The 27,259-nt window shown below is 39.1% G+C and overlaps 5 protein-coding genes across 5 annotated transcripts; 3 read left to right on the plus strand and 2 right to left on the minus strand.

Moving 5' to 3' along the window:
- Window positions 1-7,130: 7,130 nt before the first annotated feature.
- C922_05042 (hypothetical protein) lies at window positions 7,131-10,103 on the plus strand (the record flags this gene model as incomplete). The annotated part of the gene is made up of 2 exons (XM_008820615.1): window positions 7,131-7,343; window positions 7,614-10,103. The coding sequence occupies 2 exons, from the start codon at window positions 7,131-7,133 to the stop codon at window positions 10,101-10,103; spliced, it is 2,703 nt and encodes a 900-aa protein (XP_008818837.1).
- A 2,435-nt stretch (window positions 10,104-12,538) lies between these two features.
- Window positions 12,539-12,859, minus strand: C922_05043 (hypothetical protein; the record flags this gene model as incomplete). The annotated part of the gene is made up of 1 exon (XM_008820616.1): window positions 12,539-12,859. The coding sequence occupies one exon, from the start codon at window positions 12,857-12,859 to the stop codon at window positions 12,539-12,541; it is 321 nt and encodes a 106-aa protein (XP_008818838.1).
- Window positions 12,860-12,882: 23 nt separating this feature from the next.
- C922_05044 (hypothetical protein) lies at window positions 12,883-13,288 on the minus strand (the record flags this gene model as incomplete). Its single annotated transcript, XM_008820617.1, has 2 exons — window positions 12,883-12,969; window positions 13,109-13,288. The coding sequence occupies 2 exons, from the start codon at window positions 13,286-13,288 to the stop codon at window positions 12,883-12,885; spliced, it is 267 nt and encodes an 88-aa protein (XP_008818839.1).
- A 4,901-nt stretch (window positions 13,289-18,189) lies between these two features.
- C922_05045 (hypothetical protein) lies at window positions 18,190-19,118 on the plus strand (the record flags this gene model as incomplete). The annotated part of the gene is made up of 2 exons (XM_008820618.1): window positions 18,190-18,261; window positions 18,387-19,118. The coding sequence occupies 2 exons, from the start codon at window positions 18,190-18,192 to the stop codon at window positions 19,116-19,118; spliced, it is 804 nt and encodes a 267-aa protein (XP_008818840.1).
- A 4,485-nt stretch (window positions 19,119-23,603) lies between these two features.
- C922_05046 (hypothetical protein) lies at window positions 23,604-24,560 on the plus strand (the record flags this gene model as incomplete). Its single annotated transcript, XM_008820619.1, has 1 exon — window positions 23,604-24,560. The coding sequence occupies one exon, from the start codon at window positions 23,604-23,606 to the stop codon at window positions 24,558-24,560; it is 957 nt and encodes a 318-aa protein (XP_008818841.1).
- Between the last annotated feature and the right edge of the window lie 2,699 nt (window positions 24,561-27,259).

Here is a 27,259-nt window from a genome sequence, read left to right on the forward strand (position 1 = left end):
CCTCCCTTGTAAGCCTTTTTTTTCATTCTTGATTTGCTGCTTCTTTCATTTTTTTTTTTTCTTTTTTTTTTTTTCTTTTTTTTTTTTTTTTTACATGTCTCCTGCTCCCATGCTGCTTTCCCATATGTTCTTTTGTGCGCACTTACTGGCCTAATTCGTAGTATATTTTTATATGCGCAGTCGAATTATCCTTTGTGGAAGGGTTGTCGTGTATTCAAATGATAGAGATTGGAAAACAACGAATCATGTTACTATAAGTAACCTGTCTGGGGTTTCCTAGGCGCTTTAACCTGCGGGTTCTCAAATGTCGTTTGTAGATGCATCCCTTTCAGGTAGACGGTATCATGTATGATGAGGTTTTTTCTCTTCATCTATTCGTGTGCTCGATTAATTAAACTGAAGTAGTATCTGTGGGCAGGAATTTTTTATCCACGCAACGGTTGATAGCCATAGGCCTTAAAGTTTACAACGTATAGATAGAGAGCAAGTCGTATGAGGGGAGTAAGAAAACTGCAGAGGGGGGATATATCATGATGGTCGTGGTGAGAAGTGGTGCACATGTTGTAGTAATATACATATGTGTACTCGCTTCTCACCACGACCATCATGATATATCCCCCTCTCACCCGTAACTTTCTTCTTTCTTTAGAAGAGGAAGCTTGCTCTGATAACATAGGAAAAGGGGACAATATATAAAAAAGGGCGAAATGGAACATAGAGAATTGGGATCTGGTATAAGGGACATGTAAAGGGGTCTCTATCCGTCTAGTTCGTCGGTTTTTTATAGCCTGTCATCACCCTTCGCCGTTTTGGTTAAGCTATGCAGATATTATGGCTTGAGAAAAATAACATAGGGAGTAGAAATTTTATGACCTGTACTATTATGCCTCCCACTATTGATGCAGAAGCTTGCTATGTATTATCACAGCTGGATCGGAACAGCAGTAAAAAAAGAGAAGGGGGGAGAAAATAGAAATCTACCCGGTTGTATAGGAAAATCATGTGTCATTGGTTTTTATGACCTTCTAAGTAGGGGGGAAAAAAAAACCCAAAAATGGCCGTTTCTTTCCGATGCTTAGGGATTGTGTCATTTGGTAGATATTCCCCATAAGCGGTATTGGTGCGCACAGGTGTACACATACACTCAAGCATATTAGGTTATGTTTTTGAGTGTAGCCCTGCATCTGTGTTTCTACCTCTCCGTGGCAAAGGACAGGATTCATAAAAAAGTGAAATTCCTATGCCAGTCAAAGTTGTGCCATTTTGCACCCTGCAATTTGATACGTGAATTTGAATGGAGTAACCTCACCCAAATGTATAAGAGAGGGGGGTAGGTTCTCCCCAAATACTTCTCGTGCTCATCCCTCTACTATAAAATATACTTGCTATCTAGCGAAACCACATCCAAGGGAAAACAGGCTTGGAATGTCAGTAAAAGGATATTGAAGACCTTGTGTGTTTGTAACTTGACTCTTACTTGGATCTGCTGAACGACTCAAGAGGTGTAGAGAATCTTTGTATAAGTGGGAGTAGAAGCATAATTTTGCGCTGGAGAAATTATGCATTATACGACAGTGAAATACCACTACTTTTGAGGTTGTTCAGCTAACCCGTTAAAAAGATTGGGAGGGGAGTACCTGCGACACTATTTGACAGAAGTTGCTATGGGATACTTCTTCTTTATACGTGCACAAATGTGTGCATGTGAAATGGGGAAGGGGATTAGATAAATATAAAATAACCATTTTGGTTGATTTGATTTTATTTTTTTTTCCCCTCTTCATCCCCCCAGTTGAACGGAGACACATTCAGGTGAAGGGTGTAGCGAACGGATGATGCGAGGGTCCAACTGATAAGGAGTTAAAGCAGATTGACCAGTCGAGGGCAAGCTCAAGGAGGACGGAAATCTCCTGTGGACCGTGAAAAAGAGAAAAGAAAAAAACGGATATGCTTGCTTTTATGTGTAGCCATGATCGATATGCATACTCATCCTCGCGGGATATTTGCTCCCCCTTTTTACATTTAAAGAAAGGCAGAATTAGCTCCTTATATGTACCAAATGTATAGAAGGGTTTATCTCAGAAAGGTTACTACACAGGGATAACTGACTTGCGGCTACCAAGCGATTATAGCAACGTGGCTTTTTTTTGATTGATTTTTAGAATATAGGCTCTTCCTATCATTGAGATGAAGAAATCTCAAAGTGTCGGATTGTTCACTCCGCTAAGAGGGAACGGGTGCCTGGAATTTACAGACCTTCATGAGACAGGTCGTCTTTAAAAAGAAATCCTTACTGATGAATATAAAATAAGAGACTGATATTACTTCGTCTATCAAAATGTGACAGTAAGCCATCTTAGTACGAGAGGAATGGTTGGCTTAGACAATTGGTACAGCAATTGGTTGAAAAACCTGTGTTGCGAAGCTAAGTCTGTAGGATAATGGCTGAACACCTCTTAAGCCAGAACCCTTGCTGATTAATTATTTTGTATTTGATTTTCCTTAGACTACTTTTTTTACAATTGTAAAGAAGGACAATATACATGAACCCATATTTCTGTATGAGTTCATAAATAATCCCTTTAGGGCGCATTTTGGCTACCTGTACTTTCCCCGGTACAGGGTGTCAGATGAGCTTTCAACTGCAGAGCATATAAGGAAAATTTTTTTCGTTTGTAGACCACATAGATTTTCTCGAGGTGCTGTAAATATGAAAGTAAGCTTTGTCTTACGATCTATTGAGGCTCATCCTGGGTGAAAGATTTTTTTCAAAACAAAGCAAAAGCGGTGCAGTGTGTGCTCTCTTATCAAAAGGGGGCTATACACATTCGCAATGGCTATAAGCGCAAGTATAGCGAAACAGCCAACAGCGCAGCCCGCCTGTACAATTTTCAAGTATCAATTGTTGGCCATAAATGGCTGCCCAGTTGGGCTATATTGCAATGAGTGCAGCCCATTGGCGATATATGTCACTCTGGCACTGCAAGGGTGGGAATATACCACGCGACTCGGTTCCTTGGTCTGCCTCTTGGCAGGTATCAAGTGGGGGTCCCTTTGGTCGTAGAGTTTCCCACTTTTGAAGTGAACCATTGGAGGGGACCACCTGGAGTGATATGCCTTCGGCGGGGGAAGTGCGGATTGGAATGTCGATTGGAATGCCCGATTAGAGTGCCGATTAAGGTTCATACCAAGCAGTGGTGAGCGATGAGTCGGAAAAAGATTCCTCCAAGCACATATATACCGGATGGGGGGTGGTGAGCCCCTTGAGGGGACACATATATATACAGGTGGTAACGGTTAGAAGTGCGTATGATATACAAACACCCACTGGTGCTGAAATGGGGCCTCACTTCTGCTAAGAGGATTGGCATGAGGTAATGGCTCTCCGCTGAAGTGAAGGCTTCAGCTTTTCACCATGACCTTGGCCTTATCGTGTAGAGTCTTTTCATCCCAGAGGATAAAATATTACCCCAGTTTTGCGCTGTTTTATACAGCGTACTTTGCAACACAGTTTTGCTCGCGCGGTCGGCTTGACAAGCAGAACATGGTGTACTGAAATGTTGGCATGGTCAGTGGCTCAGCTTTGCTTCGACTTACGTCTCATCAGCTGGGCTGTCGTATCAGCTGATCATAACTAATTTTTCTTTAACACCCTTTTTCTTTTCATCGAGAGGGAGATGTAAGTTTCTCCTCTAGGGTAATAGATCAAACGGGCGCCGACCCATTATTTTGCAGATCTCACTTTTAAGAGGCACACATCTGGGCTGAAAATATATCAACCATGACATGGGAAATTGGCCAAAGGGCTTCCTATTTATGATGTAACAGGCGACCCCATGGCTGACCCTGTTCTAACCGAGTTAGTGCAGGTGAACAGAGATCTCAAACCTAGGCAGCACCACTTCTTTAACAGTTATCGGGGGATGATTCGAAAAGATGGGAACTTTGCTTCGTCAGTATAACGCTACTGTTATAACGGGAAGAAGCTAACTGCAAGGCGGAACGAACGGAGCATACATACGAGTGCTGAAGGAAGAGTTAATTATTTAACCCTCCAAAGTGAGCCTAATGGTTAATACGTAGCATGGTGGACTCATAGGTGGGACCAACGGTTGGTTAAGTTAAGGCATAGAATGTCTCTTGCCGTTTTGCAGAGACGTATATATAAACCCCTTTCTCTTGGAGCGTGTAGTAATAGGGTCCTTATAGAGGTTACAGTGTGAAAAAATGTGCTTGGTTTAGTATGTGTGTAGGGGGCAATGGACGCAGTGATTTTGTGCATACCGGTGTTTCGCAGATTGGTAATCTCTCGTGCGGTTGAAGGGGAAGATGAAAATGGGTGGATTATCTCATATGTGCATATACTGACAAGGACTGGCGGAAGAAGAAACGGGGGTGAAGGAGGATGAATAAATCGAGGAAAAGGAGTTCCTATCCTTTTTGGCATCCTTGAGAATAACCCAATGCCATTGTGCCGCTAATTTCGTGTAAGCAGCTCATCAAATGAAAATAACTACTTCGAAGCATGTCACAAATGCCCAAAGCTACTGCCGCTATAAGTGGGAACAGAACTTAATAATGCAAGACTTGGAGTCCTTTTTCTTCCCCCATTTTGCAAAATGGTTCGCACTATTCCCCCTTTCCTTGTTAATCTTTAGCACCATGTGAGTGGTATTACACAAGTAGGTAGAACGTTTTGCTAGGAGGTTAAAGAAAAAAAAAAAAAAAAAAGGAATAGCGACTACGGTACCAAGAAAATGAGCGCCCTCCCGACCACACCCGGGTATGTGTATTTATTTTAAAAATAGCTAGCTACGGCGTCATTTGCAGATTTGAAATACGTCCCCTCCTAAAAAAATATATAATAATTATATATACATAATATACACATAATATATATGATGGGAGTAGAAATTTTTCCCGAGTTGGAAAGGCGCACGGAGCTAAGGGGATTGGGAGTTAGGAAGAGGTACATTCCACGGCAGCGAATTAAATGTAGCAATCTCCTGGGGGTTACATATATATAATGCCAAAAGGGAGAAAAAGGCGGGGGTCGGTTTTTTACTCTTAAAAAAATTGGGAAGTGTCACCACAGTCTTGTTTTGCCTGCCCTCTGGCAAAAAAAAATTAGGCCACGAAGTGGTAAAATATAAAATAAACGTATAATGCTGCTAGTCCATCTATTTACAAGTCCATTTCATGCTTCTTTGAGTAACGGTTGGTATGCGAAAACGAGAAAAGGTTGTTCTGCCGTTTGTTTAATGGGAACGTATGCTAGACGATTGTACAGATGCGTGATGACTGGACCACCTTTTTTTTTCTCAAGGGGGACAAAGAAATAAATGTAAATAAAATATTATATATATATTATAATTTCAGTGCGATATATATATTATACGTACGTAAAATATATATATTATATATTGTTATATATAGGTACTCCCCTCGAGCACCCGAACCAGAAGCCATAAACTCGCAAAAGGGTTACCACCTCTCACTTTACGTAAAGATAGCCCCATAAAATTAAAAAAAGAAAAAAATAATCCCTTATAATATGATTCCTAAGCAATTGGCATAAAATATAACAGAAACGATACTTTTTTAATCATACATTTCTGCTTTTTTCAGGGTAAGAAAAAAATAAAAGGATGAGATTTATTTGATTATTTTCTGCGATATAGAGAGAAGAGAAGAAGGGCATCGATATATATAACATCATTATTTTATGGTAGGAAAAAAAATACAGCGACCACGCATATATAAAATCCTAAATGAAGCAAAAAATTGCCTGTTGCAAAAAAAAAATACGAATCTGACGGAGCATCATCCATTATCACATTAAATGCAGAAATTGATAATTAAAATTAATTAATTAGTTCGTTCTTTTTTTTAAATGTATTATTATTTTATGCACTTTCTTTTATCACTTATTAAACATATTGCCGTACTGCAAATGCGATGCGAAACCTCCTTTTCTCTATTTTTTACTGGGTGGTGCATATCCTTTCCGGTATTCTTACTAAACTGAGGCATTCAAAGCGACAAAAAGGGATGCTGTCGCGCGTGTCAATCTGCATCACTCCGTATACAATTTTAAGGAACAAAATGCCTGTTCTAATAGTTTTATCTACCTAAGATAGCTTGAAGTATTTGTATTCATAAATTTATTAATTAATGTTTTCGTAATTTATTAAAACGGTACATATTTACAAAGCGACGTTTTAAAAAAAATATAAAAAAATTATACTTGTATCTAAATTTATTGCATACAAATTAAGAAAAAAGGAATAATAGTTCAACATGCAGGAGTGAAGGAAAAAACCGATGAACAAATAATAATTAAACTAAAAGGTTATTAAAGAGGTTTTGATTTAACGCTTTTAGAAAATTCCGACAAAAAAAATGCTCCAATTTTTGCGATAATAACTTTTGGTATAATTTTTACTTTTTTTTTTAAAAAAAATATTTTTTTTACCTACACGAAATAGAAAGAAAAGGGTATCCTAAATTCTATAGTTTCTTGTTAAGTTCCGTTATTTAAAAATTAGGAGGAAAAAAAATATCTTTTCACCCCTAGTAAATTATAAAAGATAAATATTAAAAAATAAACATAAACAATATTTAATAGAGCATAAACAAAATTAAAAAAATACTTTTGCAAAAATAGGCATTGAAGTGAAAGATAAGTTTTCCTAGCTTTTAGAAGTAGATAAGCAAGCATATAAACAAATAGCAAAAAAGTAAATACCAAATCAAATACCAGATAACAAAAAAGCATTTTAACCTCCCCAGATCTGCATAATTTTTTCATAACAAAAAAAAAAAAAAGCTTTTTTAATCCCAACTGAGAAAGACTGGCTTACCTTACAATCGTTGTATATTTTTAATACCGTTTCGTTTATATATTTTTTTCCAACTCGCGCTAATTTATCGCAAGCGTATAGTAGAATAGGAAATTCCCTTTCCATACATATAGATATAGCTGAAAGCTGAAGAGGTATATATAAAAAAAACCTTCAAAGGCTTCGTGCCAATTTAGCGCCATTGCATATAATATATACTTCTCACTAGATATTTTATCCGGCTGTTTTATGATAATACCTTTTTTTTTTCCGTTTAGAAAGTCCAAAATGAGACCCTGCAACATCCCAATTATCGTCCTGTCCGGAACTTCATCTCCTGCTGATATTAAGAGAGCCATCGACAGGAGCAACCAGACTGTAGTAAAATCTGATGGGAGGAAGAACAGATGCAAGAGCAAAAAGACCTTCGCTGACTTCAATCTTGCTTCCCTGCCATACAAAGTGTTGTTCATCTTTGGTGTCATCGTTGTGCTGTTACAGGTGAGTGAAAGAAGATGACGAGAGAGAAAAAGTATCACCTTTGAGCATCTCCCTGAGGGGTGATGTGTGTTCTTCAATTTGGCCCCTTCCATCTTGGCATCATTGCATGCATATGTGTATACATACTCATACGATGAAGTGTGCTGCCGAAGAGTAGTTATTAATAGGAGCTTACCCATCCCTCTACTTTTCCTTTTAACCACATCCATTTGGTACCAACTTGCTACCCACTTGCTATTCACATGCTACCCCTTTACCACCCCTTTTTAGAACAATACCACCTCTTCCAGCTTAGAAGTTAACAAAAATGGCAGATCATTAGGTGAGTACTACGAAGAAGACCTCTATGAATACGACAGAAGAGGAGGAAGAGGCAGCAGATGGCAAAAGGAGGAGGACATGCATAAACCAAGAATGAGAGGTAGTAACGAAGACTACTATGATGAGAGGAAAACAGGATATCCATCCAGTCCAGGTGATAAGCATACTTTTCATCACATCCCAGCTATTCCTCTATACGATGATGAAGAACATGATAAGGGTAATGTTATTCCTGACATCCAGCCAACTCCCAAGAAACCTGATGATGATCACACTGATAAGGATGAACACAGCAAGATTGATCCAGAGCCTGAAGTACCCAGTAAGCCTGACGATAATCCTCCCTCCACGACACTAACAGCTGCTAGCCCAGATGGTGAAAATAAGCCTAACAACACTAATGAGATTGTTATCAACAAAACACAGGAGCCCAAAGAGGACGATGATAAGAGTCATGAGATTGTTATCCACCAAAACCAGAACGACAAGCATGACGATGATGAGAATCCTGAAATTGTTATTCCAAACCCACACAAGGAAAAACCTGACGATGATAAGAGTCATGAAATTGTTATTCCGAACCCACACAAGGAAAAACCTGACGATGATAGGAGTCATGAAAGGGAGAGCTCAAGCACCCACAAGGGTAAACAGGAAGATGATAAGAGTCATGAGAATGTTATCCCTGAAACAGACGAGGACAGACATGGAAGTCGCACACCCCATACAGATCATAAGGGTCGTATTATTGCAAATCCAGAAGCCCCTCTTGGACGCGGTGATGATCATCATCACGATGCACCTCATCGACCCCAGCATGCACAAGGTAATGCCCTAAGGGGAACAATGCATCAATGTTCTAATGGTCCTAATCGAAGACATGATAAAGGGCAAGATGAAAGGGAATTCAGAACGCCTGATCAACACAGAAGAGCGGTCGATAACAGAAGAGGAGGAGGTGGATATGATGATTATAATGGCCCCGATGGATACAGAGGACATTATGGCAGACGCTTTGGAGATCATCATCGTGAAGCATATTACGCAAGTAGTGAAATATCATATGATGATGAATTTCCTAGGACGGGTGGAAGAGGAAGCGATGGACGATCCATTCATTATGAGAAGACCCAAGAGAGGATAGATGAAGATATCCCCTCTCCCCACAATGGACAACTGAGAGGAAGTGATGACCGATCCATTCATTTTGCAAAAACCCAGAGGATGATAGATGAAGATATCCCATATCCCCCCAATGGACGATTCAGGAGAAGTGATGACCGATCCATTAATTATGCAGAGATCGAGAAGATGATAGATGAAGATATCCCATATCCCCCCAATGGACGATTCAGGAGAAGTGATGACCGATCCATTCATTATGAAGAGATCCAAAAGATGATAAATGAAGATATCCCCTCTCCCCCCAATGGAAGACTCAGAGGAGAAGATGACCGTTCAAATCATTATGAGAGATATAATTCCACAAACTATGAAGAAGATTTTAACCGCGTCCCAAGAGCTGGAAGAATGGAGAGTGCAAATCCATTTAATGCCCCCAAAGGTGCAAAAGACGATGATCACACAATCCAAGGCTTTTCTCACCAAGGGTTCATAGATGATGTGAATGACGCAAGGAATTTCCCTAACTCCAAATGCCCAAGTCCAGGACCTCACCGCGACCCGAGGGAAATCTGTCCTTCTCGTACACTTCCTGCAAAACCTGATGACCAATTCTTTGATGAAGATAGATTTGACCCTCATGATGGACCAGGGAAATTCCCAGATGGAAGGAAGAAATTTATGGCTGGAGGACCACAGGGAAATCAGGGTGGAAGGGGTCCACAAGCACGAGGTGCAAGACCTGATATGGAAGAAGACATGTACAGCTCCTTCCGGGAATTCATGAGAAAATCCCCAGATAACCGAGGGGAAGATGGAGGCAGAAAACTGCATGGACTACCCGACCGTGACAATGAAGAACCCCGCCTCCGGTGCACTAGATCTGAATTACAGGATCAAATGGCTGAACAGGAATTAAACTGCAAAATCAGGAACTTGAGACCAGAGACACCCGTCAAGGAGATGTTCGTTCTATTCAACCAGGTTCTCTCCCTCGAAAGAAAGAAGTTTGTTAGGATGCAAGAGTATATTATGCAGTACTCACAATACTTACAGAAAACTCTGATGTTACCAACCTCAATCAGAATGAAATACTGGTGGAGGGCACACTACAATATGACCGACGAGTTGATTAAGAAAGAGAGGGGAGACTTCCAAGACTTCTATGCCCTTGTAACCGGGGGACAATGCGAGAGGGGTGATTTCCTCTCCTTTGTCAATGCCAAGAGAAAGTCATGGGCTGAGCTCAGAGATTTAATGACCAGCATATGGATGGAAATCTTAACCTACAAGATGAAAAAGCACAGTAAATTGTAATCTAGGTGACAGAAGAACATGTCTTTACCTTTGCCATCCGAGCTACGACCTGTTGTTGATTGTCCCTTTGAATGACCTTATAAATTAACGAGAAGCACGCGGGAAGAAAGACTTGATTGCTCATTGTGTGTAAGTTACGGCGCTGTCTTGTTGACGTTAACAGAGAAGTTTGTTCGAATGTGCGAAAGGGTCTTATAGGAGAGAAGATTCTGCAGCATTCTCAAAGGAAGATGCCCTGTATCCCCGTGCTATATAAATAGTATCGACTGGACTGCTTAGGAAAACCCCAGTTGGACGAGGAATGAACAGTTTTTTTGGAAGAGGACCAATTAAGGCACCATCTGTGTCGTAGATGACAAACTGGAGATGTTTTCTTCAAACCATAATCATATACATGAGAATGCGAGTGTATCCCTATGCGATGACTCCAGTGTACGCAGTGGACCCCTGTGCAGAAAAGAAAAAAAAAATTAAACACATAGATACTTCTATCGCGAGATCATTTTTTCTCTGCTTAAATGCTGTTTTTTATTTTTTCTTCTCACATCGATATTCCATATATTTTTACATGAGAAAATAAAAAAAAAAAAACACATGAGATAATGATCATTTTGAACGGCATTAAAAAAAGAAAAAATCACGTACCGAGCATGTGATTATATTTTTATATTATATTATATACCCCCTATACGCTTCTTACTCAGTGCATTATTTATTTTCTGTCTATCTATTTCGTCACTGCATGCACACCTCTTTTATTCACCACTGTTACATTCACAGATACATTCAGTGATACATTTACTGCTATACTCACCGACTGCATCCTTCATGCCCTCATTTCACTACCCTGCTTCATATTCTGCAAATACACTTCACAATTTACACCAATGAGTGAACATTGCATGATCCTGCAATTCCAGTTATCACCATTCTTAACAATTCATGATACATAATTAATTCATGCATCCAAGAAAAAAGAGAAAACAAAAAAAAAAAAGTAACTTATTACATCCAGTATAATTAAAATAAAATTAAGAAAGCAAGAAAGAAAAAAAAAGAAGTAGAACCTACAATCACCAATTGGAGTAGTTAAGAATGCGCTGTTATGACGATGGTTATTTAGGGGGAGAGCATCTGTGTTTGCCTTCTGGGGGGTGTACATATATAGTCCCCCTTTTTTTTTCATTTGCTTTGCAATCGTAGCGGCGTATTAAGATGAGCCAATTTTACATGGTTTTATCGAAGAGTGTTATTACATAACCACTCGTGTAAGGTGAAGTTGTAAAATTGCCCCAACGTTAGGTATAAGAGAGAATCAAGATGCAGATAAAAGGTCCTTTAAGGAGTTGTCTGTTCATTATTAAGAGCAGTTCCCAAATGGCAGTAGTAGGTATCCTTTTTTTCTTTACTAAAATTTTCGTAAGGAGTACACAGATGAGGATTGGATCTTAAAGACAGTCTTTCGAGCATTTCAGCTGAGAGGAATGCTTCTTTTGCTTAAATGGAGAGAGATTGCCATTCATTTCTTTCACAGATGAAGCTTTTCCCTTTATGGTATCCCCACTGTGCGCCTACATTTGGTGAGCCTCCCAAAAGAGAGGATGCCGAAGGGGGATATACCCCCTTCTCTAAAATGCCATTTTTCTCACCATGAATTTGACAAGAGGCGGAGGGGGGAGAAGTGCATAAAGAAAAGCGTAACTTCTTTTTGGCCCTTCCTTCTTACATTATTCGCGGGTAAGCATCTGAAGAAGACGATGATTGGCCATTTTAAATGGCAAGGAATTCGCAACTAAATGCCTTTGTGTTGTTCATAATGAAGGATGAAAAATTCGCACTCAAACAGCAGTATGAAACAGAATTAGTAAGGAGAGGGAGGCATTTTTAAAGAATGAAATGTCTGAGATAGAGGAATGATGGAGTAGCCAAAAAGTGGGAAAAACACTTCAACAATGACTAAAGCAGTAAGGGTAGAGGTTTTTCCCTCCTATTTGTGAATGCGTGAAACTGGAGAGGACCCATTTGTTAGAAATTGTCTGATAGGGTCGAGGTTCCTGTTCCTGTCTCCACATGGACGGATGTATGCGACGCAGTACATTCCAACCTAGTGCTCGGAATGTACTTTCCCACAGGGGGGGAAATGATTGATGTAAACGAATTTACGGGGCGGTGATGCTTATTGAAAGGGTAAGATGCGGAATATAGCATTACAGGTGAGATAAGAAATTGGGAATTGTTTTCCCCCATTTTGAAGGATGTGAGAAATGTGTTTTACAAGGTAAAGTCACCAGTAATCATGCACTATGGGGTGCCACATCTTGTAAATTCATTTTTTCACTTTAAATGACATAATCTGCATATCTTTCATTAAGAACATGTATTGCTTTCATTCCCACTGCATTGCCTATAATTAGAAGAACAGCAAAAATCCAGATTTACATAGCTGCCCAGGTAATAGCCCCAGGTAAAATTCCGAAACTCGCTAGTGCGATCAGGTCTTTCATGAAGACAAGTTTTGAGTCCTTCAAGTGATGGAGGTAAAACCTTCGTAAGACGTCGTCTATCTGTACATTCCTCTCCTCACAGTTGAACTTCAATAAAATGTATAGGACTTTTTTCTCGTAGGGGTCATCTGAGGTGGCATATGCCTGTAGGAATGCACTCAACTTTTGCTCCAGACATTTCTCTCTATCTTTACTTCTGATTTTGTTTTTTTTGCAATACGTTTTGCTTATCTTTTCCAGCATTTCTTCCATTGTACGTTCGGGTATATTTTTTATCACTCTTCATGTTCTACTGCGTGGAGAAGGGGCTTCACAGAACACTTCCTGATTTTTTCGCATGGGGCAGTTTTTGGCAGGTCATCCTGAAGGGGGAGAGTTAAAGAGGGGGCGGAATGTTATCAAGTTTGACCTTTAGGCCAAAATTCTTGCGATTTTTAGGAGGTGGGCTACATGCGGGTCAGTAAATGTGAATGTGTCACAAAAGGCGGCTATTCTTCTTACCTCAATGGAGAGGCGGGACGCCCAGATGAGCACTACAAATAGGGTAATTTTAACCATCTGGGGAAGAGAAGATTTGTTTTTTCTTTCTTTCCCACTGTCCTGCGATATCAAGTACCCAAATTGAGCCTGGATCCTTGCTACTACTGTACAGGTGGACTCATTGTGGTAATTTACGTCCATCCTTTTTTCCTCCTCTGTTTTGCGTTATGGAGTCAGAATTGTAATTAACCCGTGGTGTTTTATTGCAAATATAATCATACTGCCAATTTGCAGAATGGTCGGTTTGTTTTTAACTCTATTAGGCACAAGAGGGGGAGTTACGTCGCCGGAGGGAAATACCTATTTGGCCCGTTACAGATAAAGAATCCACGGCAATTTCGATCTTCATGTGAATCAATTCTGACAATGTCGTGTAGATTTGGGGCAAAAAAGAGAAAAAAAAAGAGAAGCGTCGCAGTGGTTATTTTAATGAAGCGCGAACTTTAGCTAAATCAAAGACGGGGGCAGAGCTGCTCGAACTATTGTATAGACGATTTAAATTTTATCGGTTGTGGGTAAGTTACCACTGTGGGTGTAAATATGTGCATGCATATATATAATTAATACAGCTATGCTGTGAAGCAGTAATAGGAGATTGACCTACTGTCACCGACGCATCGATTTATATGCTACCAAGGGCAAAGTAAATTTAAAAAAAATTGGCCCAAGAGAGACGGAGGGAAATCTATCGCGGAGCAGAGCAGTTCTATTCCATTATGCTGGGAGGGGTGAACATGCCAGTTGCGATCATTGCGAAGGCGTAAGGGGAAGCATAATTTTTTTTTTTTTCTTTTTTTTTCGATCAAGTTTTACTGACGCGGTGGGGAAGAAAGAAGGGTTTCGAGCAGAAAGGCAGAACCAACAGTGTGGGGATTAAATCTGTGCAAATAAAGGAAGAAAAAAAAAAGGATCATTCTGTTACCATTTTGCCATTATTGTGACGTCATTCTGTCATCATTTTGTCATCCTTTTGCCGTCATGTTGCCATCATTGTGCCATTATTCTGTCCTCATTTTGCGATCATTTTTCCACTATGCGGGAATCAGAAAAGAAAGGATTATTTTTCTTTTGAGATTAAAACGCAAAGTGGCAAGATAGGAACTTTAAAAATCCAAGAGGGGAAAAAAATAAAATTCCCCAGCCTCGAATCATTGCGCTTCGTCGTCGCCCTGTTTTTTCCTCTCCGCAATTCTGATACTTATATAAAAATGATGACTTGTGTTATGTCTCTCCGCCTGTCCTATTTAATTGAGACGTATAATAAATCGAATTTGAGGTCCCCTTAGTGGTATGCCTGGATTAAATGGAAAAAATGGTTGACCAAGGTGGCTTGACATCCCTATCTGGGTAGGGAACATATATAGGAACAACTGCTCAACTTCGGAACCGCTGCTACGGTCGCCAGCAATTATGGGGGTAACATCCGGCGCAAACCATTTGTCACGTGAAAGGAAAATCCCGAACATACGAAGCGTTATTATTAACTTTTTTTAAACATCTATGCATGGAGTTATTATTCCCCAGAGCATGCCAGAAGATATTACTAAAATTACTGAACTGGGGGAACCCCTAAATTAAGAAACAAAAAAAGGAACTGACAGGAAGAGATGGTGAGCAAAGTGATACCAATAATTTTGCACAGCGTGCATGCAAAACTTCTGCCCCTACTGCACGTTGAGGTAACAACTGTTTAGTCTATCCCTAATGTGTTCACTACCCCACTATGGGGATAATCTTCTTCAAAGAAAAATTTTGGTTAACCTTCTTGTGCACAGAAGGGATCTTCTTAGAATATGAAGAGGTTTATGGAATGCCTACTTAGAATGAAAAATTAACAACGTTAAGTGGATTTCCTATCAACATTTATTTAGCATGCTGGATGCCAATCATACCGATGTTTCTTTATCCCTTTCCGTGCCGCAGTAAAGAACAAGACGTTGTGGAACCATGGTCATTTTATTTTTCACTTTTTTATAACTCACTGGGCTATGGAATAGTAGGCCTATTTCATGCTAGTCCATCTATGTAGGTCTTTTTGCGAAAAGGGAGAAATAAAACATACATGGGAATCGAATCATACACCATGATATGGATGCGAAAAGTAGAAAGGGTGATACAGCTCTGCATATTTTGGTAAATGGGTCACTTTTTTAAGGGTGTCCAAGTAGTAGGTTTATATTAATTGCGCCCTGATTGGTGTAGAGCCCATTTTTTAAAAAAAACCTCAAAAGGGCCCTATCGGAAGAAGAATCGTGTAAGACAATATTGAACCTGAACCCCCTTTTTGGCTAAGAGGTGATCTATGATCTACACTGAGGAGTCGCCTGTTGTGGGTAGTACAGAGGTCTCCATAAAACAGTAACAGATTTGCCGCTTCTGAAACGAAAAAAGGATCTTCCATAGCAGATCCATTTAGCACTTTACGCCTTATCGTTTTTCGAGATTCATTTATATTTGTGTATAAGGTCACTGTGCAGATTTTTACGAGTCTCTGGGCATACGTCACAGGTTAAACATTCAGCTGTATGAGGGAAAAGGTAACATCATTAAAAAATCACGGACGTTGCAGGTGTCCAAATGGGGGGTGCCCTTTTGAATCAAACTGGCTTAAGGTACAACAATATGCATACCCTTTCCCATTCATAGCCCGAGAGTTCCATCGTGGAATCGTTCCATTCTCGAATCGTTCCATCTCTTCTTAGAAATAAAATGAAGGCCCTTTCTTTTTTGCGGTCTTTCTCGTGGCAGTATAAAACGAAGAGCAGCGTAAATCGCTTTCTTTGCATAATTGAAAAGGGGGACCGTAACTGGGGCAATTCCATCTGTTCGAAATAATTTATTATCAAAAAAGGGGTCCGTTAAGAAAGAGGGAGTAGTACCTTTTCAATGTTGTCCTTTATGGTATAGGCATTCTTATTAAGGCAAAAAAAAAAAAAAAAAAGGAGAAAACGAACAATTAGGAAGTTTCAGCTTTTCGGGAAGAAGCATTATTGTGACGAATCTTTGCCACATTCTCAGGAAACAAATAGGAGGGGGATTTTTTTATTCTTTTTTATTCGTACTATACATGCGGATACATAACTCCTATGTTTAACGGTTGCCCAAAATATATCCCCATAATGGATTATATGTCTATTACAATCTGCGCTGTGAATCAAAATACGCGTTATGCTATTCATATAGGCATCTTTACCGTTGGCTCCTAAAAAACTGAAACTTAGTTGTTTGGGTTCTATATTCTTTTTGACTAACGAAGAATGAGCCCTCATTTCTACGCGTATGGCAAAAAATATAAACTTAGCGAGTGATGTAGACTGAGATCGTCTGAGGTTTACATAAATCCTTAAGGCATTAAGCTCATTCACTAATTAAAACGATTAAGATATTTAACACAGGGGAAGACCATTTTTTTCTTTTTTACGGCTAATTTCTGTATGCAACTTGGTAGGATAATTTATTGTTCATGTTGTAGAGGCAAGTTAGAAAGGAATTCAATAATAATGATGACATTTTTTCAGTCCTTTTCTTTTCCTTTTGTAATGACAATGGCAAATGTACCTGTATATCCATACTATTCACTCATTTCTGACCCCTATAAGTATAAAGCGTCAAAAATCAACATATTTTTCTTTTTTTTTTTTCGTTATTTTCCCTTTTTCTGATCCATTTGTTGCTATGTACTTTTTAAGAGATGGGTGAAATTTGTACCGGATGCGTAAAATATTACTCTACGCAAAATAAATAAACAAAATTGTAGGAAAAAGAAAAAAAAAAAAATTGCACACTCAATGTCGTTAGAGGTTCTACTCAAAAATATTTTTTATCGTGTAAGGGAGGGAAATCATCGAATTTTTTAACGGCATGGTTTTGTGTTCCAAGTGAGGACTTTACAAAAGCAGATTTTTCAGATTTATCTACCTGGATTATTTATAGCGCAAAATGGTCAACTGGCGGGGAAGAAATTGTTATTATGGAGATTGAAAAAATTGCGCATAAATGGGCATAAAGGAAAATAACAAGTAGTGCATCGTATATTAATATATATTCTTTTATGCGTTTACATTTTTATAACGTGTCAGCCTTTTTTTTTATTTTAGTCCCCCTGTGCAATAAGTACCCCTCGGATATTTTTTCTTGAGAGAAAAATTATATCATTTCCCCGCAGAAAGATTGTATTATTTTCTTTCGTGCGCACAGAACTTGTGTATACATAATATTATTATATGCCTGTTTAAATGGGCGGGTGGAACGAAAATGATGAAACAAGTGAAACAATAATATAATAGAAAATAGAGAAAAAATAATAGTAAAAAATATAGTAAACAGTAAAAAAGAACAGTAAAGAAAGATGAAGTATAGGTATATAGTACAAAATGGAGGAAATAAATAGCGCGGCATATGTTAAACATTGTCAGAGCAAAATTAATAAAAACAGAAAGCACCGAATTGCAAATATTCTAATAAAATATTTTTAGAGTAGCCTTTTTAGCGAAAAGAACTTTTTAGTAGGAAAAGTACCACGTAGCGTAATTTCTACTTTCCTCACTACAACTACATTTTACTACCCCACAGAGGTTTTGTGACGGTTTTTAGTACCACCCCTTTTTAATTGATTAATCTGAAGTTCGCCTAAAATGAGAGAAATAAATTAAATGTGGATTTTAGAAAATAGTAAATTATACATATCTATTTGCCTTTCTCATCTATAACAATCTTTTACTCTATTAATTTTTCTCCGTCTTCAGGCTGATAGATTTTTCAGCAAACTTTTTATTCTCACTGCTTCCGTATTGATGCCCCAGTGGGTAGGAGGTTATTTCTCCTGTTGACTCTTTGCAGGTCGAATTGGTACAGGGCGCCACGGAGTTCTTTAGTCATGGCCCAAGATGGTCACAGGAAGCTCATCACACCAAGTTTCTACTTACATAGTCCTTCGTTCGACGCATCGATGGGCGAAATAGAGCTGTAGCTAGCCAAATTTTATCTAATGATTAATTAGAGGGAAAACAGAATTAAACCAATCAAAGCAAAGTTAATAAGAGATGATCATCCCCTTTTACATCAAACTTTTTTTACTCACCCTTTCCATTTGCGTTTGGCAACCCCAGAGCCAAGTAAGCATACGTGGCGCAGAAGGGCAACCCAGCAGGAGTGTTGAGTCACCTGATCCGAGTTACCTATTAAGTGTAACCCTCTGCATATGTGTATATTTTTACATTCTTGCTCCTCCACCCTGAAGGTTAGCTCCTCCGAGAACAACATCCGACGCCACGGATGCGGACGGAAGTTGTCCGATTATGAAACCTCCGAGTATGATACCTCCCGTTATGAAACCTCTGAGTATGAGACCTCCAATTATGGATCCGACTTCACAGATGAGCCATCCTCCACAATTAACAGTAACGAAGAGGATAACATACTTTCTGACTCTAATGAAGAAGATGAGGGTTACTTACAGCAGTATTTAAGTTCTAGGATACATAGGGAAAGACTACACAGAACGAGAAGAGAGTTTTATGATTTTGTAGGGTCTCTTGATAGTGTCGATTCTTTAGGCTCAAGAAGAAAGTTGGCAAAGAAGATTGTGTCTCATCTTAGAAAACACGAAACATTCGACTATGATGAATTAATGGACTACATAGATACCCATTTAGAGGGAGAACAGAAAGAAAAAATGAAATTGTTGGTGGAGGAGTTGAAGGAATATAGAGTAAAATATTTACTCATGAAGTCTCGTTTCAAGAATAACGCGAAAGAACTTCGAAAACAGATGAAGAAGAAGTTTATGTTTATGATCTTACTAGGAGCCTCAATCATCACTTTAGCTTTGTTGTTATCCATCATCACGTCGATGCCTATTGTGTCGGCTTCAGCTGTGGCAGCCACTCCTGTGGTGTCTCATACAAGCGTTGTTTTCTATGGACCCCTTTGTCACACGATGCATGTCCCCTTTTATCTCGTCTACGTCTAATGTGTACCCAAGGGGGTGGTGGTGATAAGACCGGGTTAGTGCTTTGATCGATGGGTGATAAAGCTGAGAAGTAGGTTTTCTTCTTTTTTTTTTCTTATCCCTCTATCTACGTAGAAGTGGCCCTGTTTGACTCAAGGGAAAACACGCTGCGTGAACATTTTAGCTGTTAGAAAATAGCAGCAGAAGGAGCTTACAAGAAGGACAAGCGTGAAAGAGGAAAAAAAAATATATATATTATAGATAGCACCCGTAAGGGTGTTACTCATTTTAAGATCAATGAGTGAAGTGAAGAAGCAAGCCTATGTAAATTTTCAATTTATTCGCACCCCTTTCGGGGCCTGTATGTGATTTTTTCGTGGCTTTTCTTCTTCGCCTCTATCAATTCTGCTCCGCATAAGTGGACACTATACATGCTCATATATTTACATACCTACAGTCAGTGCATGCCTTGTTTTTAATTACACGAATTTTATATTACTTACTCGTTACTGTGTAAAATTTGGCTTCCCTATCTTTTCCTACAAAGTACTGACCACGTGACAGATAAGGAGGAAAATTCGAAGGAGAAAGTAGCACATGCATGCATTAAAAAAAAAAAAATTGTAAATGTATACATATGTGTTTGTATGTGATGTAGACGTACATTTGAAAACATATTTGTTCCCCATAGAATCATTTAGGTGATATATGGTGGTGCGTTGTTTCGCTTCCGAATGTTTCTGCCTGTATGTATAAGCCATGCATATGCTCCTAAAAGCTTACACACGTTATTACACATTAGAATTAAGCTAACAATTTCGACCCTAATCCTGAGCCGTTACTTTTTCATTACTTGTTCTAAATGATTTCCAATGAATTGTGCCGCGGGGACACTGTCCCACCGATGTAGCCGGCGCCCATGTAGGTAGCACCGGAGAAAAAAGCACATTGAGGTTTTAATCCTTGAGCACAGAGTTATTAGCCCATGGACTTCGCTCCCATTTTGCTATCATCGATGGAGTATAAGATGAGATCATTTGGGGAAATCCCATTTAGAAAGGTCTCCTTTTGGAGGAGGATTAATTTTCACGGAAGTTTTGCCTACCCCCTAGAGGGTTCTATATAGGGGAGATTCTCCATTGATGTTGCATTTGTGCACGTTTTGCAAGAAGCCGCTTACAATTGCTACATAAGGGGGTGCTCTTTAATTACTCCTGAGGATATTCCCTCCTCTATCGCACACCTTAACGATGCGATAAAGCAGTGCAATCGTAGCGTTGAACAAGTTAGGAGAGGTAGGCTCGAATAATATTTGCATGCCGGGAGGATGATTCTTGACGAGGCGTATTTTTCTACTTTACCACGGATGGGGAACATATAAGTGGGTGTTGGGAATTTCATCTGCTTCCCTCGGGAGAGATAATATTGTAAGGAGGAATCTCCCCAAAGGGCACATTTTTCATATGTAATGCGAAGCGCGCGATTAGGGAAGTCGAATGGATCTGCTTGATCACCCAGAGTGTATCAGTACTTTGATACGATGGTGCAATAGGTCAATCTGACTTGAACCGCGGCATGGGTTCAGGATTATTTCTCGCCGGGGATAGGGGAAGACTCATTTTGTATTCTCTTTGTACTACTAGACCGTGGGGAAATTCCAAGCAGTATATAAAATTAGTGTGAACCTTTACGAAATTCAGAAGCAGTCAATGCAAAAATGTGATTACACTCTGTTATGCTGTTCTTTCAGCAGGAGGCACAAGCACGAACGAACACGCGTCAACGCACACACACGGAAAAAGGTAACAGAGTAGAAGATGACGGAAAATGGAACAACCTGGCGTTTGATAAAGGTCCCTTTTTCCTATTCCAGTGATGCACAATTAGTAAGAAGAAGGAGAAGCATCTTTGTTTCTAAACATTGCAATTATACTGATTAAGACGAGCGAGGGAAGGTAAAAAAAAATGTGCATTTGTAGGAAAAGGGAAATTGTTAAAGATATTTGTAAGAGATACTTATGTGCTGCTAAAATGTTTGGATTTACATCCCTCTCCCCCGCGTGAGTGGTATAGCAACCGTTAAGAACTGCAGAAGTTGCGGAGCATGCAGGAATAAACTGTCTCTAGTATGAATAGATGAGATGTCCTTGGGGGAAGACTTCGCCTCATGAACGCTGCGCTCTCATGTGCATGCAGCTATCTCCCTTCGTGCATTTATCCTATTAGACCGTTTGGGCATGTAATACATAAAATGAGCCATTTTTATTAAAGTAGCAGCATTGGCGGATTCCTTCTTCTTTCTTTTCTTTCTTTTAATTTCTTACACACTAGGACTGCTCAGTCGAGTTGCTCCTAATCTATGACACGTTAGAGGCTACAATTTAGAGGACCCTTTAACTGATGTTGCTTGTAGCATTAGAACAGATCTGCGATGTAATTGACCCCCGCGTGTTTTACTTTTAGCCTTTGCCCATCAGATGAGTGTTACATGATCTTTCCGCCTCTCACATGATGCAAAACAAGCAGGCTACACCAAATGGTTATCGCCCAATGGGGGCGGTTCGCATATAGACAAATATAGATATATATATATATAGACATATATATATGTTATAATCCGGGAATGTTTATTTGCATGTGTGCGTGGACGTATTTTTACCTTGTTTAAGTAGTTACCTTCTATTCACAATGCCCAGGGAAGAAATAGCCCTTAAAGTTGAGGAAAGAGGATATTCCACTTGTTGCAGGTCGGACAATTCTTTTCGTTTCCCTTCAAAATTGCACTTCAAAGAGGAGGAAAGAAAGAAATTAAATTAAAACGGGTGAAGTTGCTTCTGTAGGGGAGGCCAATTTGAAGCATAGACTACATTAACCCAAATATGTTAATAACTCTGTAATTATGGACATGGTGAGATTCGTGAAAGGAAAAAGGAGTGAAAATAATTGCGGGAAAGTTACGGTGAATCCCCAATAGAACGCTTGTCGAGGGCAGTGAGGATAACGAGTGCAGAGACAGAACTAAGCTCATAAGGAAGTACATATACACGGATTATCAACTGCGTAACGCTATTTAAAAAAACCGCATACATGAATGATTTATATATATACAAATATGCGATCGCGTGGTACAGACTTGTACATGTAAAAAAAGTAACTTCGAGAAAGGCATGTAGGCGGGTTAAAATGCGGCGCAATGCTCTAATCAAAAAACAAAGAAAAATTATTTTCCTTTCTGCAAGATGCACATTAGAATGAAATTTAGTGGTGCATATGGAAAGTTCTTACACTGAGGAGCCGCTTCGCAAGGGAACCTTTTTCAATTTTTCAAGAAGATATCTACAAATAAGAAGAAGATACATACGGTGTATTTTTTAAAATATCCACACAGAAAAGACAAAAAAAAAAGAAAAAAGAAAGAGAAAATTTCTGCGTAGATCGTTCGCGATTGTTGGGTAGAGTTATTTTCCGCAAGTAAATGAAAATTGTACATGTTTTTTACATTTGCTTCCGTGAAAGGAGCTAAAGAAAAGCTGGAATACTCGGAACATTGTATCACTCATTACACCTCTGTTAGTACAAAATATCGCGGGGGGCTACATCCGATCATTGCGGCATGGATGAGTAATATATATATATACATACGTATAGCACATATATTGGAGTACTTTTCCTTTTTTTTTCTTTTTTGTTTAGTTTTTTTTAAAATTTACGCTTCTACCCCGTTAAACGGATATTTCGACAATGCATTTTCATTCTCAGCGTTAGATTGATTGGCCTATATTTCTGTTAAGAAGAAATAGCGATTCTCGATAAAGAAAGAGAGAAAATTATTTATAGGCATCAGTACTAAAATAACAAACTCGCAATATTAATGTCGAATATTTTTAAACAGAGCGGGATTACATATTTCAACGAAGAAGAATGCAAGGGAAAATCTAATTAGCAATTTTTTGTTTCCGTTGTATACTTGTTACACGTACGTTTACGTATGAAAGTAAAATAGATCTATGGCGCGTCACGAACATATGGAAATAAGCAAAAATAGTTTAGCTTCTCCTATCAGACATTAATGAAGGAAGAAGAAAATAAAATAAAGTTAAAAAAACATAAAAGCGAAGAAATATAAAATAAAGTAAAATAAAGCAACATCTCCATTTTATCACTTTTTAAACAACACTTTGTGCCCGATGTCGAGGCCCTTTTCCAAAACTTTCCTCTTTGTGTTATGTGTAATCTGATATAGATTGGGAGAGAAAAAAGAAAAATGCAATATGAGGCATGATCTGCATATTTGGCATATTATGAGTGCGTGTGAAGTACGCCTGCAGTATGCTTGTGATTTCCTCACCCTTAACAAAAAGTAGAAAAAGGATGCATCTACTTATGTTGTCGTTTACGAATTTTCCTTCCCCCTGAAGTCTCTCCAACAATGGATACAACACGTTCTTGAGACAACCCAGCAGGAGCTACGATAGAAAATTTTCAGAAAGACTTTTAAACGACCAAATGGATTCAACAGTTGGAAGAACCCTAGAGGGGGGAAATAGCGCGAAAGGGGTACCAAGCACAGAAAAGAAAGACGACACGGATCATGGAAGCACCGCACATCGAAGAGACAGCGTCGCTGGTGGAAGCTGTAGCGATCATGGACTAAATGGCAAACATGAACTCAGTAGAAACCATGGACGTAACATGAATCACGGAATGAGTAGCAATCATGGAGGCAGCACAGATCATGGGCATTATAGTGATCATGGACGCAATAACAATCATGGAGGCAGCACAGATCATGGGCGTTGGAGTGATCATGGACGCAGCCGAAATCATGGAGGCAAAACAGATCATGGGCATTATAGTGATCATGGACGCAATAACAATCATGGAGGCAGCACAGATCATGGGCGTTGGAGTGATCATGGACGCAGCAGAAATCATGGAGGCAAAACAGATCATACAAGATTTTCCTCAGGTCGGAGCAGATTAGAATCCTATTATTCCAGTGAAGGCCCATCCTATTCAAGGAACGCAGAGCGTTTGGGCGTTGAATATAGATTGAAGCAGGAGTGGAACGACCTAGGCGTTATCAAAACGAAAAATTGGTTTAATGTCATCATAGGAATTTGTGATACCCCAATTACAGAATACGATTCTTACAACTTTGTTGACGATAAGGTCAGGAGTTGGTCCCAGTTAATCAAAGTGTTAAGAGCTCTCCGAGAAGTAGACATTAACGAAAGAAATATCATTTTTGAAAAATTTGTGGATTATTTGCGACAAAGGAAACAAAACAACCCCAGTGATAGTTTAACTGACGAAAAACAAATCCTCTGGAATGATATAAAGCTATTGAAGCAGCAAAAAGATGCTGAGTGGAACAAATATCACGTGGCAACTTGGAAGTATTGGTTCCACAAGGAATTCGCCACCGTGAATCTGATAGACAATAAGCCAGGGTACAACTAACCAATTTGTAGTTTTTTGAAATAGCATTCTTGCATAGTGCCGAGATGGCGTCACATGCGTGTATATGTATATCCATTTCAACTTTCTCTTCTTATTAAAACCTTTTTATCGAACACTTCTGGTGGTAGCCGTCTCTTTATGAGGATCTCTTCGGGGGAGCCTATAGTGGCCTTTTAATTCATGAGTAAATTTGTGCTTGTCCAGAAAGCAACAGGGCAGGCGGGAGCGTTCTTTGCCTCATTTGACTGAGAAGAAAACGGAGGATGCCCCGTCTGCGTATCTATATAAATACAATTATGCATATGTGTAAATTACGTGCTTTTGGAATTCATATGGGCACTCAGGACTCGAAAAACTCCTCTCCGCAAAGAAAACGAGTACCACACAGGGAAGTGTGTAACGGGAAGTGTAATGATTGCCCAATATTTTTCTTGATTTTCCTTTTAATTCCTATTTGTCAAATAAGCAGAATGTGCTTCTGATGGTGCCACCTTCTGTTATTCTTTACACACACTGTCCTTATTACGTGACAACCTCTCTGTGCAGAAGAAAAAGGAAAAAAAAAATCTATGAAGGATACCCACAAAGAAGAATACAGTTTTTCCGCGTTAAATAATGTCTCACATCCTGATGATTATATTTTTAGTAGATAAATATTTAAAAATATTTCCAATGAAGATAGTTCCCTCTTTTTTTTTTTTGGTTTGCGTGAAAAGAAAAGTATAGCAAGCACACAAATTTTTTGCACATGAATGATTCTATCGCAAATCGAGAAAAGGACGTTGAGAATGAGAAATTACATCCCCAAGAATTGCGAAATTAGTAGGGCATAGAACTATGACCAGTTCATGAATTAAGAAATCCGCGTGAGACGGAAAAATATGCGCTTAATGCATAACGCTCATCTATTTTGCAATACATATGCATTAAGTTTTACGTAAATATACATTATTCCGTAATTTTATACGTCCATATATATATGCCCTGTGCATAATTTTTTTCTTTCTTTTTTTTCCATTTAAAGCTAATTTAGAATTATTCATCAAACAAGTTTACATTATATATTTCACATTCATGGAAGGGTGTTTGCAGATTTATCTCCGTTCCCTGTTCTGTAACGTTTATTCTTTCCCCATGGATTCCATTTTGGGGTCCTAAGAAATTATGGTTGTCTATTCATGTACTAAACCAGGAAATGAGGAATTGTATGTGAGTTCGTTGGAATATAATAAAATGGGTTTACCTTAAAGTGGACTCGAAGGAAAAGCAGCAGGAGGAAGCAGGTCAGTGCCTAAGGTGAGCTACACAAACAGCCAGTTACTTCCCCCTTTTTGCTAAAAGGGGATGCAGCGGTTCGGTTGTATCGCCCATGTGCGCAACACACTACTGCGCAGTGATTCAAACTGAGAGGAGCCAAAATAAAGGCAAATAACAACGCTACGTTATACGGTTAAGCTATGTAGCGAGGTGTTAAAGTAGCCGCACCTGTTAGGAGCAATAAGTACAGTCAGAGTGCAGAATTACCAACATTCGTTTGCCCCTCTTGAAATTGTACCCTCTACTGATGCGATGAAGTGGGAAGGAAAAGGCAAGAACGTTTAAAAATCTGGATAATGTTACTCGCTGGGTCGCTGTAACGCGCATTTTTTATCCCGCGCAGTTAGAAGAATAATGATATCCTTCGTTGTCCCCTATCACATGAGGGAAGCAGTAAAATTAGGATACGGCTAACGCTGTAGCTTATTTTGCGTGAGTTTTGAGGACCGAAGGCCGCAGCTGGGCATACGTTATTCCCCTTCTTGTCTTCACGTCCGTGGTGTGCACGAATGAAAGATAGTACGAGGTACAAGATTGTGCTACGCGTCTGTGTGTACTTGTGTGGTGAATATAACGTCTTATCCATGGGACGTATCTCTGTATGGCGTGTCTCTGCGACTCACACCCTCCATCATAATATGAAGGCTCGTTGTTAAGTACATAGTGAATTGACGCCTTGCGAATTGGAGCGAACTCGCTGCTTTGTGAAGCGGGCTCGGTGATGCGCATATGTTTAAGCAACGCGGAAACATTAAGCCAATATGCTACTAAACTTCTATAATTGCCAATTTCCCAGTTGCCCTGCTGGGTGCCTCGTAGATGAAGCCGCGTATCCATACCGAAATTACGAAACAGAATAATTAAAAAAAAAAAAACTCATCCTTCTATCTTGGATCTGGTTTCCATAAAGTTAGGAATGGGTCTACAGTTGTAATTACTCCAGAAGACTTCATTCTACATTTAATAAGAAGTTAGAGTGGGGATTACTGCCACATGCGGAATAGTATACATTGGTCTTTGTTATTTTTATGAATTAGAATATTGCGCAATTAGAAGGTTAGTATTTTCAGTTTAAGACTAGAGTCATGAAAATTTGACTGTCACTGCGTTGCGTGGAGAAAAAAGGAGAAAATTAGAAAAAAAGCAAAAGAAAAGAGGGAAAACTGCCTGGAAAGATTCCATTAGAACATCTTTCTATATAAAAAAGGTGGCGAAGGAACGGCAAATAATATTATATGTCCTCCATTTTGCCAAGAAAAAAAAAAGGAGTAATAAATGGATCAGAAATAGAAAACGAACGGAGCCTGGGAAAATCTGTGCATGTATCTGTTCATAAATATGGGAAGAATCTGGCTTCAGGCTTTAGGGTTAAGCGGTAAAAA

The sequence above is a fragment of the Plasmodium inui genome (assembly GCF_000524495.1).
Source record: "Plasmodium inui San Antonio 1 unplaced genomic scaffold supercont1.35, whole genome shotgun sequence".
Lineage (NCBI taxonomy): Eukaryota > Apicomplexa > Aconoidasida > Haemosporida > Plasmodiidae > Plasmodium > Plasmodium inui.